Raw genomic sequence first — 19,985 nt, 5'->3', positions numbered from 1 at the left:
AAATTCTTTGCAGATGATGCAAAACTATTGAAGAGAGTAAGTGCAGAAGAAGATTGCAAATCTTTTCAAGAAGACATGGACAAAGTCTGGAAATAGAATATAAAGAATGAAGTGAATTTCAACATTAAGAAATGTAGTAGAATGGAATTTGGAAAAAGCAAAAATAGGATATCAGGTCAATATAGAATTGGTACAAAGGAAGTTACAAAATTAAACTCAGAAAGAGACCCAGGAGTAATTATCTTAAACAACATGACACCAAACAAACATGTTAACAAAACAATTGGAGAAACTCACATAAGATCAATGAAAGTGACCTTTGACTACATGGATGAGGAAATGGTAAAGAAGACACTAGTTACAGTGGTAAGACCAAAATTAGAATAGGCAGCATCTCTATGGACACCTAGTACGAAAAATAACATAAACTAGAAAGAATTCAAAGAGCAATGACAAAGATGGCACCAACACTTTGCAAGTTGGCATACAAAGATTGGACAAACCAAACTTATCAACTCTAGAACAAAGAGAGAGAGGTAATTTGATTACCATCTACAGAATTATGAAAGGGATGGAAATCTGTGATAGGGATGACCTACTAAAATGGGACAGAAGAAATACAAGAGGACATGAGAAGAAACTTGAGACTGTTACAGAAGAGATCTGAAAAAAAAACTTTCCACACAGAGTAATAGATACATGGAACAAATTGAAAGAGGAAACAGTGAGTGCTAAAACTATACACAATTTTAAGAAAGAACTGGATGTGGAAAGATGCAACTGCAGGTCACTACAAGCATAGCTATCCCCCCGCAAAATACAACTAAGTAAATACATCTCCCTTCCCAGTTTCACCTTAATCCACATTAACCTTGAAGAAACCTCCTTCCACTCCACTACACATTTACCTATCTCTTCACTTACTAGTATAGCAACCTCTTCTCTCCCTTGTCCTCTCTTCACTCCTGAGAACCTCCTAACTATACTCCCAAACTCACACTCTCCCCTCCCTCTCAACTTAGTTTCACTCAATGCCAACACATCCATCTTTCTTCTCACAAACATACTGCCTATCTCTTCCCTTTTACTCTCATCTGTACCACATCCATGCACATTAAAAGACCCAAACCTTAGGGTACTGGTTGGAAAATTCCTAGACCCTCTTATGCCTTTACTTTTTTTTAGGAATGTCCCATTTGGGGCTGCAAGGAGAAGGATGCCTAGTCCTATCCCCATCCTGTTTTTTGTCACCTTGTACAACTCAAATGAGAAGACTTGGTGGCAGTATTCTTTTCCTCCACCAGAGGCTACAAGGAGAAGGATGGCTAGTCCTATCCCCATCCTGTTTTTTGTCACCTTGTATGACTCAAATGAGAAGGCTTGGTGGCAGTATTCGTTTCCTCCACCAGAGGGTTCAGCAAAAAAAGGAAATAAATAGAAATAAAGGCATAAAAGTGTTTAAAGCTAAGTATGATGGAGAAAAAGAGATGGGACCCCATAAGCATAGCTCTTTTTCTTATAGTTACATAAATATAACTTGAGTGCTTATAAAGATTGTGTTATGGGTGTCATGGAATAGCTTTTGTGTTTGAGTTGATGAATCAAGCTTCAGCTGCAATTTGATCAATTCCTTCAGTCCAAAAGCTAGCATGTCTAATTTGCCTTTTAAAGGATTTTTATCTTCTCTGGGAATAAGATTAAAGGTGAGGTGCAAAAACTATTTAATTTGAATAGTATGAAAATATAAATTTTTACCTTATCCTAGAATATATGTGTATGAACAGGACACAAGCAAGGGAGTCAGAGACGCCACTGCCCGCATCCCTTTACTTTTATACTAGGGCACGCAACACAACTGCCAACAGCAAGTGCCAGTTTGTTATATCTATAAGCCTACTCTCTTGCTATTTGCCTGGCTCACACAATCCATCCACTTTATTTTTGTGTGAAGAAGGCTTACAATTTATCAATCATTACCTATCAAGACTAATAGAAGTATTATGATATATACACAAATACTACTTCCTCGTGTCATCATTGTGCACTGGATGAAATAAATGGTGTATTCAAAATACCTGAGAGGAAACAGGAAAAAAGTAGAGAAGTTAGGTTACCAAGTGAATTCAAACATTGATCAATCACTGTTTCACTGTTTAGTTTGTTCCATACATCAATCATGTGACCATGCAGAAATGTGAGACCTTAATGCAAGCAAGTTTTGCAGAAAATTTTGTGTTAAGAACAAGTGATAATAGGATGAAAAGTGTGATACAAACTCAGAGGTGCGTATATGATTCCGAGTCAGAGATATGTGAGGCCACAAGTAGGGGATAATTGGAGAAAACCAGTCCAGTGTTTTCGCTGTGGGAGATTAGGGCATAGAACTCAGGATTGTTATGCTTGGCAAAGTGGACAAAGGTACAGGCAGGAAATGGGAAACAAGCAAACCAGGCATGAGATAATGTATAGAAGGAAACAGGAGGGATGTGAATCACAGTAGATGTTATACCTGTGGGAAAAAGTATCTGGGATGGAAAATTGCCCTGAGGAAAATTGGAAACAAGGGGGACACACAAGATGAAACAAGAAAAGGACTATAGCAAGACAAAGGAGAAGGAAGTAGCAGGCAAGAAGGATCATAGCAATTGCTGTGTAGACAAAAATAGGTTAGAAAAGATGGAAAATACAGGAGTCAATCATGAGTGGTTACCTTGTGTAAAAGATGCCAAGATAGGAATAGAGAGAAGTGAAAGGAATTATGCAGTCAAAGCTTTATGAGACAGAGGGGCATCCTGCACTGTTGTGAGGCCAAATGCGATACCAGGATTAGAAAATACACATGCTAGGTGATGGACTGAAGGAACTGATCAAATCATGGCTGAGGTTTGATTTATCAATTCAAACACAAAGACTAGTCCATGACAATTAGAAATAATAGTTATTATCCATTTGTTTCATATAATATGTAGATCTTAAGTTCTTGTTATTATTTTTCAAATACAGGTACTCCTCGTTTAACGACCTACTCGGTTAACGACAACTCGGAGTAACGACGGGCTTTATGACGTCGTTTAACGTAAATCTCCCGAAGTTACGACATCGTGTACGATAATTAAGTTGGCTGAGGCAAATTTGTATAATGTTATAAATGAACTTGTACAGTGGATATTAGCTGTGAGGTAAAGTGTTCTGAAGCTTAGGTCTACATTACCATCCTGCAAGCTGCAAAAACTACCTGGGGTACAGTGTATACCGGTAGTGGTAAATTTTTAGTTTCAACCATGGGCGCAATATAACAATAGAAAATTAATTATTAATTTTGTTCATTATAATGTATCAACGTAATATGCAATTTAGTAAGCGGAAATGAAAAAAAAATGCCAAAACAGATTTCGTAAGTAACGAAGTCATGTTGGACGAATGGTACACCATGTTTGTTATGATAGATGCCGATGTCGAAGAAATGAAAGGATGATAAATTAATTCGTCTAACCTAAACTAAACTAACCTAACCTGTGTTTAATAAATCATTACCTGCAAATTAAATGTCATCCGGCTCCTCCTCGTTGTCGTCGTCGTGAGAGACGTTGGCAGACGACAAGATGGCGTCCCAAGCCTATGCTACCGACTTCGTTCATTAGCATATTTTCTTGTAGCATGGTATTTTTTACTTTCATTTCCGCCCACAAAATTGCATATTACATTGATACATTTTAATTTACAAAATGAATAATTAATTTTCTATTGCTATATTGTGCCCATGGTAGAAACTAAAAAAATACCCTGGTATTCAATATGGAATGTCAGCATACTCGGATTTGGTCATATACGGTAATTTTAGGAACCTAACCACCGTAAATAAACAGTAAATAAAGCTTTAATGTACTGTATAAAAGAGGGAAAATACACGAAAATAAAGATACATGTATTGCTGGACATTGTACATACAGTACATGTACGTATATGTATACACTTTCGCTTAACGACCAATTTCGTTAACGACGGCGCGCTGGTCCCAATTGTCGTCGTTAAACGAGGAGTACCTGTAATAGATTTAAATATGAAGCCTGATAGTACTAGTTGATGGTAAGAGAACCTCACTCTACAGCTATGGAAGCAAACCAGCAAACACAGAAAGAAAGGCAGACAAGCTGTCTAGTAGCAGGGAAATTAACATTGGTCTATTCACTAATGCATTATTCTGGTCTATGCAGATTAAGCAGATGATGAAAGTGGTCGAGAAACTGAGCCTCACCTTGGAGAAGAAGATTGTCAAGGGCGAGGCCTTACATGTTGACACTGCTAATGGTGTTTCATATGCTATTCAACAGTGAGTACCATCTCAAATCTTGCTTTCCCTTCCTAAATCTACTATCACTCCCAATATTTCTGCAAAAGGATGACAGAGGACAGTGTGGAGGTGTTGGTTAACTTACAAAAACTAGTCCTACAAAGAAAGGGTGAAAAGCTGCACAAATAATGCTGCAAGATCTCCTTTATAAAAGAGACATATTTACTGAGCTTACAGGAACACAGACCTTGAAAGTATTGTTAGAAAAGAGAAAGACGACAATCAGCAATAAGAACATTTTAGGCTAGGGCTGAGGTACTGCATTATTATATTTGTCCCTCAATATATACATATCTGCTGAGAGTTTGGTAGCCCTTATGTAGCCTAGGAATTGCTTGGAGCTTTTCAAATATCACCCATGAAAATCAGAAGAGTAATCCCTATTCCATTAACATTCCCAACAGTGAACCAGCAACCTGATGATTTTTCCCTTCCTCTGGAAGAATGAAGCCCATTTCCCCTAACATATGTTTCAAGATACTTCTCCTGTGCCAACATTTGATTGAGTAGCTGTATAATTTTCTTTTTCTTTCAAGTGAAAAATTCTTCTGTTCAGTTCCTTAATCCGGTGGTGGCACTTGCAGAATAACAGAGAAGGTGCTTAGACCTGGAATGATTTTGTCTGTTGGAAGTGACAGTGGTGAAATTAGAATGCCAAAGCTCTTCTGTCCCACACTTGGCATCTATAACAATTCTACTTGTGACCACATAATCTCCATCACTGTGATTCAGTGGCCAACCATCACACATGTAAGTACAACTTTTCTCAAACAGCTGGGATGAACCCCTATAACACCATGGTGTAATGTTTGTTTTGGCAAATACCAGATAGTTTAATTCAGCTGAGAGGTAGTCCCTGAATATGAACAGTAGTGGAGATTGTAGTGATGATGTTAGTAGTGGGGATAGTGCTTGTGATTTTGGTTGTGGGTGTTTATTGATGATGATAGTCGCTGCAACAGCAGTGGTGATAGTGCCAGTGCTGTTGTTGATGAAGGTGATGACTGATGTAATCTAGTAGGTACCAACTTGAAATACTGGGAAAGATGTAAGTCAATTTGACAGGTTGTTTAGGTTGATCAAGATGCAATATTTTGGTTTATTACTGGAGGAAAATATTCTCTATTTTTTTGGTCAAGAACCAATTTGTTCAAATTGTGAGACATTAGAGAAATGAGGTTCTACTGTATATACATTAGAAAATGAGATGAATAAGAATCAAAATACATAAATCTATAAGTAAAATAAGATGAGAATAAATACTGAAATAATTCTACTTTTCATAATTTTGAAATTTAAAATAAATAAGATCAACATAAATGTTAAACCTAAGGTCAAAAAATAAATAAGATTAACATACATGTTAAACCTAAGGTAAAAAAATTATCTAATTCACCAGTAGACTGAGTGAGAAATGTGAATGTGAAGCAGAGAGCAGGGTTGGAAAGAGAGTAGATAGGAGGAGATCAAAGAATGTTGATATAGCATGGGCATATGGAAAGAATGGGTGAGGAAAAACTGGGAAAAAATGTGGAAAGCAGAAGTGGATGGAGTGAACTTGTGAGGAAGACCAAGAATGTGTTGGATGAATGGAGTGAAGAGAGCACTGATTGCAAGAGGAATGTCTGTTGAGCAAGGAAGACAGAATGCACAAGGTAGAACTGAGTGGAGAGTGATTGTAAGTGGACCAGGCAATGATGCAGTCCTAAAGGATTTTTTTTTTTTCCCTACTCCATGAGGAGACAGAGAGGGGTCACTGATTAAATGAAGTGGCCTTGCTGTGGATGTGCTGTGTCTTGCATTGTTTCTGACCCAGGCCAGCGGACAAGATGCAGCAATGACCCATCATCCAGGAGGAGCCAAGAAAAGAAATAGGGAAGGGTGGTGAATGGAAGTGGAGTATGTGGGGATGAAATGGGTGGAAGTGGATTTATACCTATGACTTTAGCTACCTCCCTTGTAAGGGGTAAAAAGCCATTGGTACATGTATATACTATGATGGAAAGGACAATGAATGAGTTTTGAATAATTGTAGGATGGTTGTAGAGTGGGTGCATACTTTGACTCAACCACCCCTCTTTTAAGGGGAAAAGGTCTTTCAGTATGTGTATATAATACAGTAATATCTTTAAAGTCTGAACAACATTATCACCCAAACATGAATTACTTCAGCAACCTGCTTTTTTTTCACATACTTGACCAAAAGTCATACCCAGACTCAGCAAAGCATCTGTCACCTGGAACACGTGTTATTGACATGATGGTAACTACAAAAGGACAGACCCTTGACATCGAGAACAAAACAGGTCCCATAACGGTCATCATTCCTAGGATACCAGAAACCCTCCCTCGTAAGTATCTTAACCATCAAAAACAAGTTCTTTTATTTATCCTTTTGTTTTTGCTTAATTGTGGTATTCTCTACTCATTAATCAATCAATTCATTGTCCTGGGTCTCACATGCAGACCCAGGAACCAGCTTGACCAACCAGATTCACCCATAAGTCATTTAGAGGAGTTATTTTGTGTTGTTGTCTGGACAGAGTGAGAGTAAAGCAGTCTAGAATATCTCACCAATGCAGATATCTTTCCAATAGTAGCTCAGCACAACAACTACAAAACAGCTGCCAAGAACACCCAAACCATGGACAAAATAGAACAGTAGCTAAAATAAAACAGAATAAAAACCTCCCTTCATAAATCATCAGTAACAATACTCACCCCATACAAGCATGAATCAAAGAATCATTCAACAGTTAAATTGAATGGTCTATTCTTCCCTTGGACAGCAGAATGAAACACTAGTCACAGCATGCAAGTAGCTCTATAGAGCCACACTTGACTACATCTCCTTGGCATGGTTCTCTACAATCAAGAAAACAATGACACCCTACAAACTACACCAAAACATTAAGAATAACAACTGGATGCACTAAATAATGCCAATGGAACATTTACACTTAAACACAAAATCCTGCCCACAGAGTAGTGTATGAAAATCATAGATACATGGAAAAACTCTCAGTACCATCCATCCAACCCACCACATAACACAGGCACAATGTGGTATTCTGTAAGAATATTAAGAACCTTTCTTTAGCCTGTATTAGGCTAAATTACAGCAACACAGTCTGAAAACAAAAAAAAAGGCAATATAAGAAATTACACCCATTTCAATTAGGTTAACAAGCACAATTAGTTTTATGAAGCCCAGATTACCACATTCTCCCCTACTATGATGAATCATTGCTCTATGTAACAGAGAGGCTTGTGGTGTTCCCACATAGATTGGCACAGTTGTTCAGGACCGGTATGCATAGGAGTGGAGGGTTCATCCCTATGTTGGAGATTAACTGGAGCTGGAAGTGAATCAACCTTCATACTTCCTTGACAAATATACTTTGATCACCTATAGCATCAGTAGAATTCAAATCAGATAAATCAGCAGTAGGTTTTAAAAGAATCTTCACAGAACCTGTCCCTGTAGAAGGATCAATGTTGAGGTTCTTTTGCCTCTAATACAAAGATATATTACCAGTTGGAGCAAAGTCATGTACTTATATTGTTGATTCATGTCCATCAGCAAATCTTACATGAGTGTATTGTGGATTTGCTTCTAACAACTGAACCTCATCAATGAGGGGCTCATATTTACTGGTATGAATGTGACATCATAGTAAGACAGGTCCAATGAATGGCCACTGGGAGATCGATGCTGATATGAGAAAAGCCTCTCATGAGGCATAGCATTGGTGGCTGTGTAGAGCAGAGATCTACTTGAATGAAGAGCATCAGGCAACATTGTTTCCCATTGACATTCTCAAAGGTTTTTGGATGCCAGAGCAAGGGCTATGTGCTTTCAGATTATAGCATTATACCTCTCACACTGCCCATTTCCTTGAGGATTATAAGGTCTTGTTTGACTAGTGGCGATACCTAGATTGTACAAGAATTCACATAGACCCTTGGCCATAAACGTGGATCCATGATCAGAATGTAGGTAGGAAGGCATACCAAATATTGTGAAAATCTGATTTAGACAGTGGATTATAGTACCAGCAGTCATGTTCTGACAGGCAAATGCAAACAGAAAATAAGAATACTCATCCACCACCGTGAGCATTTAGTGGTTTCTGGATTACAAGGGTAGAGGTCCCTTGAAGTCTAGACTGAGACATTCAAAGGGCTCTGTGACCTTGATAAGGGGAATTTGGAGTGGTTTGTAGAACCAAGGTTTCAATCAGGCACATTGAGGGCATTCAGAACACACCCTCCTCACATCTCCCACAGAGTAAGGAAGATTTCTCACTCTGACAAAATGAGCAAGTCTTGTTGCACTGGGATGCCAAAATTAAGCATGAAGTTCAGATAGTTTTTCAATATTGACAATAGCTCCACAGTGAGCATGTGAGGGAGTGTCTGCAGGAAAGTTGTATTTACCAGGACAGTACATGATGTCATAGTTGTAGCACCCAAACTTGATCCTCCATTGTTGAATTTTATTGTTCTTGATTTTTCTGAGTTGATTCATATGGAACATAAAGCTGACATCCTGTTGGTCCATAACTTAGGTAAAACATCCTGTCAAGTAGTGAGACCACCTTTTTACAGATTTCACAACTGTACACACCTCCTTTTCTATTGCAAAATGCTTGCATTCAGTAGGTGTAAGAGTGCAAGAGAAAAAGGCAACTGGATGACCTTACTGATTCAGAGTAGCAGCAATAGCTGTATTGGAGGCATCAGTCTCAACTACCAAAGGAATAGTTTCATCAGTTAGGTGTACAACAGCCTTCCCAATCTCTTCTTTGAGATCATCAATGGCTTTCAGGGCCTCTGGACTCAGAGGAAAAGTGTCAGTGGTAATAAGAGGTCTGATTTTGTCAGAGAATTGGGAAACTCACTCTGAATAATAGGAAAACATACCAATAACATGGCATAAGGAAGAATGATCTTTAGGGATTGGTAATTCCTTTAACCCCTTCCATACGGTGCCGCACACGTAGGCGTCATGAGGAGCAAGTGGATTCGCGACGCTGCCATATCAGCGTCTTGATTATATTTATTGTAGTCGCCCCTGTGTTTTTACATTCTCCCAAATGTGCCCTGAATCCCATTCTCTGTGGTTTTCAAAATTCGCGGGTGAAAGAGAGAACGATCGATATAAGCGGCGACTATATTTTATGATGCGAATATTATTTCGTTACGTCATACGTCTGGCATTGGTTGCTGCCCGCGAGATTTAAGTCCCGTATTGAAGTGGTTAATAGACATAAACATTCAGAATCTGGTTTGAGAGAGCAGTGGGTTGTGGTGTAACCAAGAAAATCTATAGATCTTGTTGAAATGGTAGATTTAGTATTTGTGGATGTAAGGTTGTGGAACTGGGCAGCTTTTTGAAACTTTACCAAGTTCTCATCATGTTCCAGTTGGGTCTTCTTGCCACAAGTATATTGTCCATATAAGCATAAGTTCCATGTAGGTTGTGTTGTTTGATGAAGTCCATTTTATAATTCCCATAGTATTATCTTCATTCAATCTTGCCTTTTAATTTTTTTCCATCTTGTTCTCCAACTGACTCTTTTCATAAATGCCATATGCACTTTTGAAGTTATTTCCATTTTTCTTGTTCTTCTACTACCCATTCATCAGTACTCCTGAATTGAAACTACTATCATCTTATGTAATAATGTTTTTCCTTTAAATTTTCATGTTATCTATGAATATCTTTAACAAATCACTTATCATTTCCATTATTATCTTTGGTTGCTAGTTGACAGTTTCAATTTAATTTACAGTATTCTTGTTATAATCTTAAGTTGTTGTTTTTCTGCTTACTATCACCATTGTTTATATTGCAGCCTTTGACCCTATTACTTATATTTCTAGTTCAATTTTCTTCTTCCAATTTTGCTATTGTTTATCTTTCAATGACCAGCAAGAGCCATATTGACACATGTTAAGACCGCATTTAGCACTAACACAGAATAGGCCTAGCCATAAATGTAAATTGTCCCAGACATAGTCACCACACAGATGCCTGACACTTTGTCTTGCATTTCCCTGCTCTTGCCTCACCTAGAGAACAACACAATATATTTTTTATGAGTGACTTGTAGACCAATCTGGTAGTAGTTGCCAGTTACCTGAGAGCTGTGTGTTCTTGAAAGAGAGCCCTAGGGCAACAGATTGACTGAGTATATCTCAGCCTTTGACCCTTTCACCTACATTTCCCATTTCAATATTTGTTTTTACTCCTTCCAAATTCCATTTTATTTCCACATTTTATACTTCACATTTGGGATCCTATATTTTCCCAAAGGTGTAATTACACCAGGTATTTTTTCTGCCAATGTCATCAGTTGCTGCAAATATCTCATCACTTTTGTAAAGTATAAAGTATAGCTGACTATCCTTTGCTATAGTGACTGATGAAAACCCAGTTTGAGCCCAAGTTGTTCCCTTAACTGAGAAAAAAATCAAATTTATATTAACCAGACAAGACATGACAAGATACCAAAACAAAAGCTTTAAAAGGCAAGTAATCATAGCAAAGGAGTTAAGTATTACTCAAGTACAGAAAGCATGATCATAGATTAACCCCTGACCAAAACCCCAATTTTCTCCAAGTCCTTAGTTGATGAAAATCACCTATCAGGTCAGGCCACTTCTGTGCATTATGTTACCATGGTGAAGGGATTGACTATTCAATAACCCACTGCTTTGCAACAAGTGTCTATTCTTTGTTCATAACGTTGAGTACTTTCATTCAACAGTCTGGAAGGGATGTTGATCAATCATGGTCATGTTCAACCAATGTGAGTTTGGGAGATTAAGGCCTGAAAATTGTCCCAATCAGTGAAGGCTATGTGCACACCATGGTCTTGCCACAAGCAAAATAAAATTATTTGTCATTAGCCATAATAAAATCTACAAAATATATCCCTATACTTCCTGCAGCACCAAAGGTGGTTGATGCAAGTCATCCACTTGTGGCACGAATATCATACCACCAAGTGGTGGTAGAGCATCCAGATGCAGCCCTGTACATTGAGGTGAGTATGTCATTCATCTTCAGAGATTTCCTTGGAACTCTCTTTCTCTTTGCTTCCTTGATATTCCTTGCTGTTATTGTTGATATCTGTTACTGTAATATCTTTTATAGTATGTGTCCAGGAGCTTTATTAAATTCTTTATGTTAATTGTTACCATAGCCATAGTCTCTGGTGGTGCTTTCTTGTTAAATTTCTCCAGCACTTGTGTGATGTTTGTTAGAAGCATACTAGTGGAGTAGCCCTCCTTGAATCTGTGTTGGTCTGAGGAGGTGGGTCAATCAATCAATTCATTCCTCCTGGTGTCTCTTGCAGAAGACTTGTGGCCTTCAGGCAACCACCAACAGCCTCTGGGCAGGTATACAAGTGATTCAGGGAAGATATATTGTGTCATTGTCAAGGGATTGTTAGTGTGGGGCAGTGAAGTATGAGGTGTTCTACATCCTCTGTGTGGTGGTTGTATCTGGGGCAACCTGAATCTGTGATCAAGCTCATTTTGTGTTAGTAATACTTCAATTGTCACAATTTAGAATGTTGTTTTTGATTTACTGTATCAAACCAGGCCACAATTTCAGTTCTATCAATCCAACCGCCAGCGTGTTTTTTGCCTTTAATCAGAATATCTTTCTTACACTGGTTATGAAATAAAGGCAAAATGCAAAATATAACTACTTTACTTACACAATATGAAATACTTAAAGAATGGAACTTACATAAAAACAAGGGGTTTGAACAAGGGCATGAATCTATGTTAAAGCATGCAACCCTCTTTTTATATGTGGGGTACATACAAGTGGCAATGGCAGGCGCCATTTTTCTATATAGGCATAGTATATATAGATGGGTGCCATGTGGAGTGTCTAAAAAAAAAAGGGAGGTACAGTGATGATGGACTGGTTGGTGAGGTTGCTTAATGTTTGTCTAAAAGAGGGTAAAATACTGGAGGAGTGCATGTATAGTTCTGCTTTACAAGGGAAAGGGGACAAGTGTGAGTGTAGTAGCTTCAGAGGGATCAGTTTGTTGAGAGTAGTTGGGGAGGGATATAGGAGGGTTTTCATTGAGAGGATTAGGAGAGGAACAGAGGGAATAATTGCTGAGGGACAGTGTGGGTTTAGGATAGGTAAGGGTTACGAGGATCAGATTTTTCTGATAAGGCAGATATGTGAGAAGGTATAAAATCCACTCCCACCCATTCCATCCCCACACACTCCACTACCTTTCACCCCCTCCCTCCCTCTTATCTTGGCACCTCCTGGATGATGGGTCATCCCTGCATCTTGCCCTCTGCCCTGGATCAGAAGCAATGTAGGAAAACACAGTAATCCACAGCAAGGCTGCTTGATTTAATCAGTGACCCCCTCTCCATCCCCTCATGCAGAAAAAGAGAAGATGAGGAGAAATCCCTTTGGGCAGCATCAAAATATTATTCACACATACTCCCTCACCCCCATCCCCCACCCACTCCCTTCCATGCATCACAGCATCATCCATACACAACCCTTTTCCACTCACTTCAATCTTCTGTCCTCTCCTGTCCTTAAGAGACAAACCCCTCTTTCCCAATGCCCTTTTTACTTCATCCATCCATCTTATCCTTGGTTGCCCTTTCATGTTTACTCCCTTCACCACTGCCTTCCACACTTCTTTTACTAATCTTTCTTCGCTCATTCTTTCCATGTGTCCAAATCATCCCAATACTCTTTCATCAACCCTGTTTCCTAACTCCCTTTCCACCCCCACTCTCCTCCTCACCTTCTCATTTCTCATTCTATCCAGCCTAGTAACCACTACCATACTTCTCAGGCATTTCATCTCAAACACATTTAAACTCTTTCTCTTATGTTCCATGTTTCTGCCCCATACATTGCTGTTGGCACAATCACCCCTTAATACAATCTCCTCTTAGCATCCATTCCCAAATGTCTATTTCTTATTACACTTCTTAATTCCATAAGGCAGTGGTCTTCAACTTTTTTTAATGTTGTCCACCCCTAGTGCTGATTAAGTAGAAGCTGTCCACCCCCACCCCACAAAAAAGTCCCATTAAAAAATCACATTTTTAACATTAAAAATCTAACTTTCAATCCCATTTCTATGGCTATGTAAACAGAAAAAAAAAGTTTCTCTTATTTTTTATTTAACTTTTATATATTCATCCATATATTCACACATCTCATCTCAAACTAAGAGGTTCAAAATACACAAGATAACATTAAGCATGCCTTTCAGGCACATTTTCTTTCACTAAAGGAAAATTGCAGACAATGTTTGCTATACAGTCAACTCTCAATTAACACGAGTTGAACTAACGTGTTTTCGATTTAACATGAGTTCATTTTTAAGGAAATTTTTTTAAATAACATGACAATTTTTATTTAACATGATTTCAATTTGGCAGTAAGAGCACTGAGAGAGAGGGCCTCTGCACGGTCAGTCTCCCACACTCTGTTTTGATCTCAGTGTGAAGCTAGCTCATACTGTGAGTGGAAGTGTCAGTGTTAAAGGTAAGGACAGTGATAATAAGTCATAAAAGCTTGAAAAATTGTTACAGAGAAATGAATAATTTAGAGATTGCAAACTCTCGTTTTCTGTTCTACACCAAAATAAAAAAGAAAATGGTGTACTAACCCACAATCAATGGTAAACTAGTTTTTAGATGTATGGACCATGATTATAAGTCATAAAAGATTGAAAAATTGTTATAGAGAAATCAATGATTTAGTTAGATATTGTAAACTCTCGTTTTCTGTTCTACACCAAAACAAAAAAGAAAACGGTGTCACCAATCCACAATTAATGGTAAACTAATTTTTAACAATGAGCACCCGGGAGTCGGAGGAAGAGGCGAGTGAGGCGGAGAGTGGCTGGTGACAAGTGCTCACATAAAATAAATGTGTACTACAAATAGATACAAAGGATATGTGTTTTTGTTGTTTCTATAACCTACAAATGTATTAATAATGTGTTTGTTCAAGTTCAGAGTAACAAAATCCCAAAATAGACAAGACTTTTCCAGTATCCAGGAACCTAACCCCCCTATTACCATTATTTCCTATGGGAAAAATATGTTTAACTAATGTGATTTTGATTAACACGACGTCTCCAGGAACATAACCCTCATGTTAATTGAGAGTTGACTGTATTTGGTACGGTATCAATAAAACAAATAATTATCCTTAAAAAAAAAAAAAGATCAGTGGCTTGGCTGCTGTTGCACTTTGTCTGCTATTAGGTTAAATCGAGGTGTCAGACGATTTTCAAGTGCAACTTGCATGAGAGGATCCAAGTTCAGGATTGCATTCTTTTTGTTTGTATTTATCAAAACTAAACTAGAGAACCCTTGCTCACACAAATATCCTTGTACTCTGGAATATCAAGCATGATAACCCAGAAATCCATGGGATGGCTAAATGTCTTGAAAACTGCTTTTTGTGAATAATCCGCTTGAAGTTCCAAAAGAGCATCACAGTGATCAGTTCCTTCATCTGTAAAGGGATTAAGCATCCACATGTTGGAGGTCAGCTGGTCATTCTCACAGTCTGGGAAATAGAAGTCAAGGTTTTCTTGCATCAAAGTAAGGTGTCTGATAACTAAGCAGGACATATGTACCTCCAGTGTCTGCTCTGTTGCCTGCATACCATGTTCCCAGCCACATTCTCTCATAAATGAGTCCAATAATTCAAAATTAGAAAAACACTTTTTTCTATATTGCTTTTTCGTTTATTTTCACCTTCAGTTTAAATGCATTTATTTTCCCTATACTTGTAAAAATATCCCCACCTTTGCCTTGTTGACTGATGTTTAGCTTGTTCAGATGATCGAAGATTGAGGCTATGTAAGACAATTTTGCCAGCCAGAGCACATCCTGACATTTAACTGCCATGGGGTTTGCTTCCTCAGTAAAGAAAACACAGAGCTGCTCTCTCAATGCAAACACTCGATTGAGAACCTTACCCTGAGATAGCCAACGTACCTCAGTATGAAGGAGGAATTTGGTGAAATTAGCTTCCATATCCTTACATAACTCACTAACCATTCCATGCTTTTTTGCATGTACACAAATATGATTAACCATTTTGACATCATCAAGTAGAAGCTTAAAGTCACTTTTCTCCTTTGCATTTCTAGTTTCATTCAGTTGCTTTGCCACTAACACTTCCCTGTGAATCACACAGAGAGAGAGAGAGAATCTCTTGTATATATACAGACACGTGCAGGTGAGGATCTTGTCTACCCAGTAGTCCACCCCTAGACAGCTGTCCACCCCTCACTTAATCTGGTCCACTATAAGGTGGACTGTCCACCCAGGTTGAATAGCACTGCCCTAAGGCATTTACTTGCTTCTCTCAATCTACATTCTACCTCCACCTCCCCATCCCATAACCCTTGTGTTTATCTATCACACCACCCCATCTATGCACAAATTGAACAGCCAAGACAACATAACACATCCCTAGCAAAGTCCCACCTTTGCCAATAAAAATGCTTCATTACTTACCCTTTTGTCTTGGTGACTCTGAGGTGGGCACTCACAGTTTCATGTACTAAACTTATGATCCTTTCTCTGATCTTTTTCAATGCTATGATTTGCATGATGACATCGGCTCCTGCCTCTTCTGGTGTCATATTTTCTGAGGAGGACACCATCTTCCATGATGAACTTAGTCTTCTTGTACTCTTCTTCCTGCTCCTCCTCAAATATTTGAAGCATCTCCCTCAGCTCTGGGTCCTCCTGCTGAAGTTGGACAAGTTCCTCCCTATTTATACATTTCTTAAGGATAATTTCTTCTGTTTGGGGGTCACCTTCCTGGTCTCCTCCTGCATCTTCTACTGGTCTCTGCTTCTCACTACCAGCAGTTCCATCCCAGGATTCTTTTGGAGTCGCATCTGTATCCCCTGCCACATTTTGAAACAGGAATTTAAGGTCATCTCTCATCTCATCTTCCTCTTAGACTCTTTTGGTTTGGGATCTGGTGATGACTGCCACTGGATCCTATATGTCGGATTTGTCATTGTATATTTGTCTAGTCATAGTGTCATTTACCATCTTTAGTCTCACCTGGACTATCTCACCTATACCATTCCCAAGGAAGTCATAACTCCCTTTTACTGGTAATTCTGCTATTCCTACTTGCTGTCCTGCCATCAAATTCAAGTAATACCTCTGCTATGGGTGCTAATGTTGTCACTCTTGCTAATCCCATGGTAAACTGACTTATATGCGTATCTTCCAATCCTAGTATTACATTTGGCCTCAAAATGGTGTGAGATACCCGTGTCTCACAAAGCCATGACTGCATATTTCCTTTCACTTCCTTCAACTCCTATCCTATAATTTTTCACATATGACAACCACTCTTGACCTACTCCTGTATCTTTTCCCTCGCCTAACCTATTTTTTCCTACACAGTAATTGCTATCATCTTTGTCTCCCACTACTTCCTTCCCTTGTGCCTTGCTCATGTCTTTCCCTTGTCTTCTGTTTTGTGTGTCCCTTGTGATTTCATTGCCCTTGTAGCAATCTACCATCCCATGACCATTTACTGCAGGTATAACATCTGTTTTGTCAAACTATTTTACTCCTACTACCTTCTACACACATTATCTCCTGCCTGGTTGGCCTAATTTCCATTTCCTACCTGTGCCTCTGTCCATTGAAAGTGGGGACAAGTTTTTTGGGCCTTTATAATGATATCCATTACATTGGTTTTCCTACTAACCTAAGCTGACCAATACTCACACTTTGCTATGAGTCTCCCTTTCTAGGCTCATTTGAGTTATTTGGTGCAACAATTGTAAATTTGGTGGGCTTTCAACATTTACTTTTTGCCTTTCAATAGCTTTTCTGTCTAGCCTAAAATCAACTTTGCTACACCTAATTCTTTCATCTCTAATTTCCTCATTTATCCTACTTTCTTCTACTTTGGGATTTCTTTCTTCTACCTGTGGTGTCTGAGAAGTATGATCTAGGCTAGATAGAGTGAGAAATGAGGAGGTGACGAGAAGAATGGGGGTGGAAAGGGAGTTGGGAGATAGGGTTGATGAAAGAGTATTAGGATGGTTTGTACACATGGAAAGAATGAGTTAAGAAAGACTAGTAAAAGAGGTATGGAAGGCAGATGTGGAGGGAGTGAACATGAGGGGACGTCCTAGGATGAGGTGGATGGATGGGGTGAAGGGGGCTTTGGGGAAGAGGGGAATGTCTGTTGAGGAAGGACAGAAGACAGGGGTGAATGGAGAATGGTTGTATATGGATGATATTGTGATGCATGAGGTGGAATGGGCTGGGGGATGGGGGGTGAGGTAGTATGTGTGAGCAAAATTTGACGTAGCCCGAAGGGATTTCTCCCTGTCTTCTCCTTTTATGCATGGGGGGGGATGGAGAGGGGGGTCGCCGATTTAATGAAGCGGCCTTGCTGTGGATGTGCTGTCTTGCGACACTGGTTCTGACCCAGGGTAGTGGACAAGGTGCAGGGATGACCCATCATCCAGGAAGTGCTAAGATAAGAGGGAGGGTGGAGGGGAGTGGAGTGTATTCAGGGATGGAATGGGTGGGAATGATTGTATGCTATTTCTTTTTTGGCTACCTCCCTTGTAAGGGGAAAAAGCCTTGGTATATGTATGTACCTGTGCATACTGACCAATGCCTCATTGTAATTTACCACAATATGTAAACAACAACAACAACACTATGACGGCAAACATGCTTTATTTCTGATCAATCATAACTGATTTCATTCCATGCACTATTTATATATCTTTTTTAATCTAATTTCTTAGCTTTTTCCTACCTCACTTATTTAATTAATATTTTGCACACACTCAATTATTTCACCCTGGTGAGGAAAGGAAAATCCCAGACAGCAGGGCCCCAATTTATATGTCACAGACATGGCATGTTTTTTATTAATTATCCCACTCTGGCCAAAATTTGGACATTCCTATCAATCCACTCAGTGTGATTTATTTACCCTTTTTCCTTTGGAATTTTCTATTTCACCAGGGAAAACAAAGGCAAGATACAAAATATATATATATTTACTTACATCTATGAAGTTAAACAAGGTAAGGATGAGGCAAGAGAGTTTGAATGGTGCGCAACCCTGGAGTACATCACAGGAATAACCTGACACTTTTCCTTGCAGATGTCCAGTGATGTTGATGACAACCTTGTGCTTCTAATGGATTATGACCGAATGCCTACACCTTCAAAGTTTGAATTATGTGAAAGATTTGTAAACATCTCCATAAATGAGGCAGGTAGGTCAAGACCACAGGCTGGAGGTCAGAATGTGTTTTGGTCATAGGTTCAGTATGTGGCAAAATAGACTCTAAGGGATGTATTCACCTAGCTGAATGTAATGAAACTTTGTACAGACAGGTATGAGATGTGGGTAAATCTCTAAACCTCCACATCTCAGGTTTGAATGAACACATGCCTGGGAAAGAAGAATCAAGTAAATAATTGGTTTGATAAAGATAAATAAACTGTGTGGCAGCTAAAAAATAGTAGGTATGTGGCATAAGCGAATTGAAAAAAGAGAAAAAAACAACAACACTGGAGCAAAGGAAGAATATCAATGAGGTAGTACATGAGAATCAGAAGAGAGGCAGAAAAACTTTGAAAAGGGTATTATCAGTAAATGCAAATATGAACCTAAATTGTTCTACAGGCTTGTTAATGGTAAGTGAGACACAGGGAATAATCTCTTAAGCTAATATTGGATGGTGAGGTCTATGAAAAGACATCAACATGGTCTGAAATAATGAACAATAATTTCCAACCCATTTCCACTATGAAAGATTAATTCGTAGAGGATGTAAAATACATACATACATATACCAAAGGCTTTTTCCTTCTTACACAGGGGGGTAGCCAAAAAGAAAAAGGCATAGAATCCACTCCCACCCATTCCATCTCCTACATATTCCACTCCCCCCCACATTCCCTCTCATCTTGGCACCTCCTGGATTACGGGTCATCCCTGCATCCTGTCCACTACCCTGGGTCAGAAGCAGTGTTGCAAGACACAGCACATCCACAGCAAGGCCACTTCATTAATTCTATCTCCTCATGAAGAAAAGGAGAAGACGGGGAGAAAATCCCCTCGGGCTGCATCAAATTTCTCTTACATACTTCCTCACCCCTCATGCATCACAGCATCATCTATACACAACCCTTCTCCATTCACCCCTATCTTCTGTCCTCTCCCATCCTTCCTCAACAGACATTCCTCTCTTTTGTAATGTCCCTTTTATCCCTTCCATCCATCTCATCCTAGGACGTTATGCTGTCCCCCAACCCCTTGTTACTGTCCTGTACCATTTCTCTGAATATTCATTTCCTTTTTTCGCCTACCCTGTGGTGGGGGAAGAGAATGCTACCACCAAGTCTTCCCACTTGAGTCGTAAAAGGTGACAAAAAACAGGATGGGGGATGGGATTAGGACTCCTGCTCCCTGTGGCCCTAAAAGGGTACATTCCTAAAAAAGTAAAGATGTAGAATAATATTAGGTTAAAAGATGTGAATATGGAAGTAATGGAAATACACAAATTTGTATGTCTATCTCCCAAGGCAAATA

General features: G+C 39.0%; 1 protein-coding gene across 1 annotated transcript in view; it reads left to right on the top strand.

The window, feature by feature from the left end:
* The window catches only part of LOC143029932 (polycystin-1-like protein 2), a 183,232-nt gene that overhangs the window by 81,194 nt on the left and 82,053 nt on the right, over positions 1-19,985 (top strand). The window contains exons 14-18 of the mRNA XM_076193143.1: positions 4,215-4,330; positions 4,936-5,101; positions 6,558-6,702; positions 11,312-11,406; positions 18,549-18,663. Of these exons, the coding sequence (XP_076049258.1) occupies positions 4,215-4,330; positions 4,936-5,101; positions 6,558-6,702; positions 11,312-11,406; positions 18,549-18,663 (637 nt within the window). The remainder of the gene's footprint in view (positions 1-4,214; positions 4,331-4,935; positions 5,102-6,557; positions 6,703-11,311; positions 11,407-18,548; positions 18,664-19,985) is intronic.

Source organism: Oratosquilla oratoria, chromosome 11 (genome assembly GCF_046742065.1).
Source record: "Oratosquilla oratoria isolate Oo_2021 chromosome 11, ASM4674206v1, whole genome shotgun sequence".
NCBI lineage: Eukaryota > Metazoa > Arthropoda > Malacostraca > Stomatopoda > Squillidae > Oratosquilla > Oratosquilla oratoria.
Note: the sequence above shows the minus strand (reverse complement) of the source record. Positions and strands in the feature narration are given on the sequence as shown.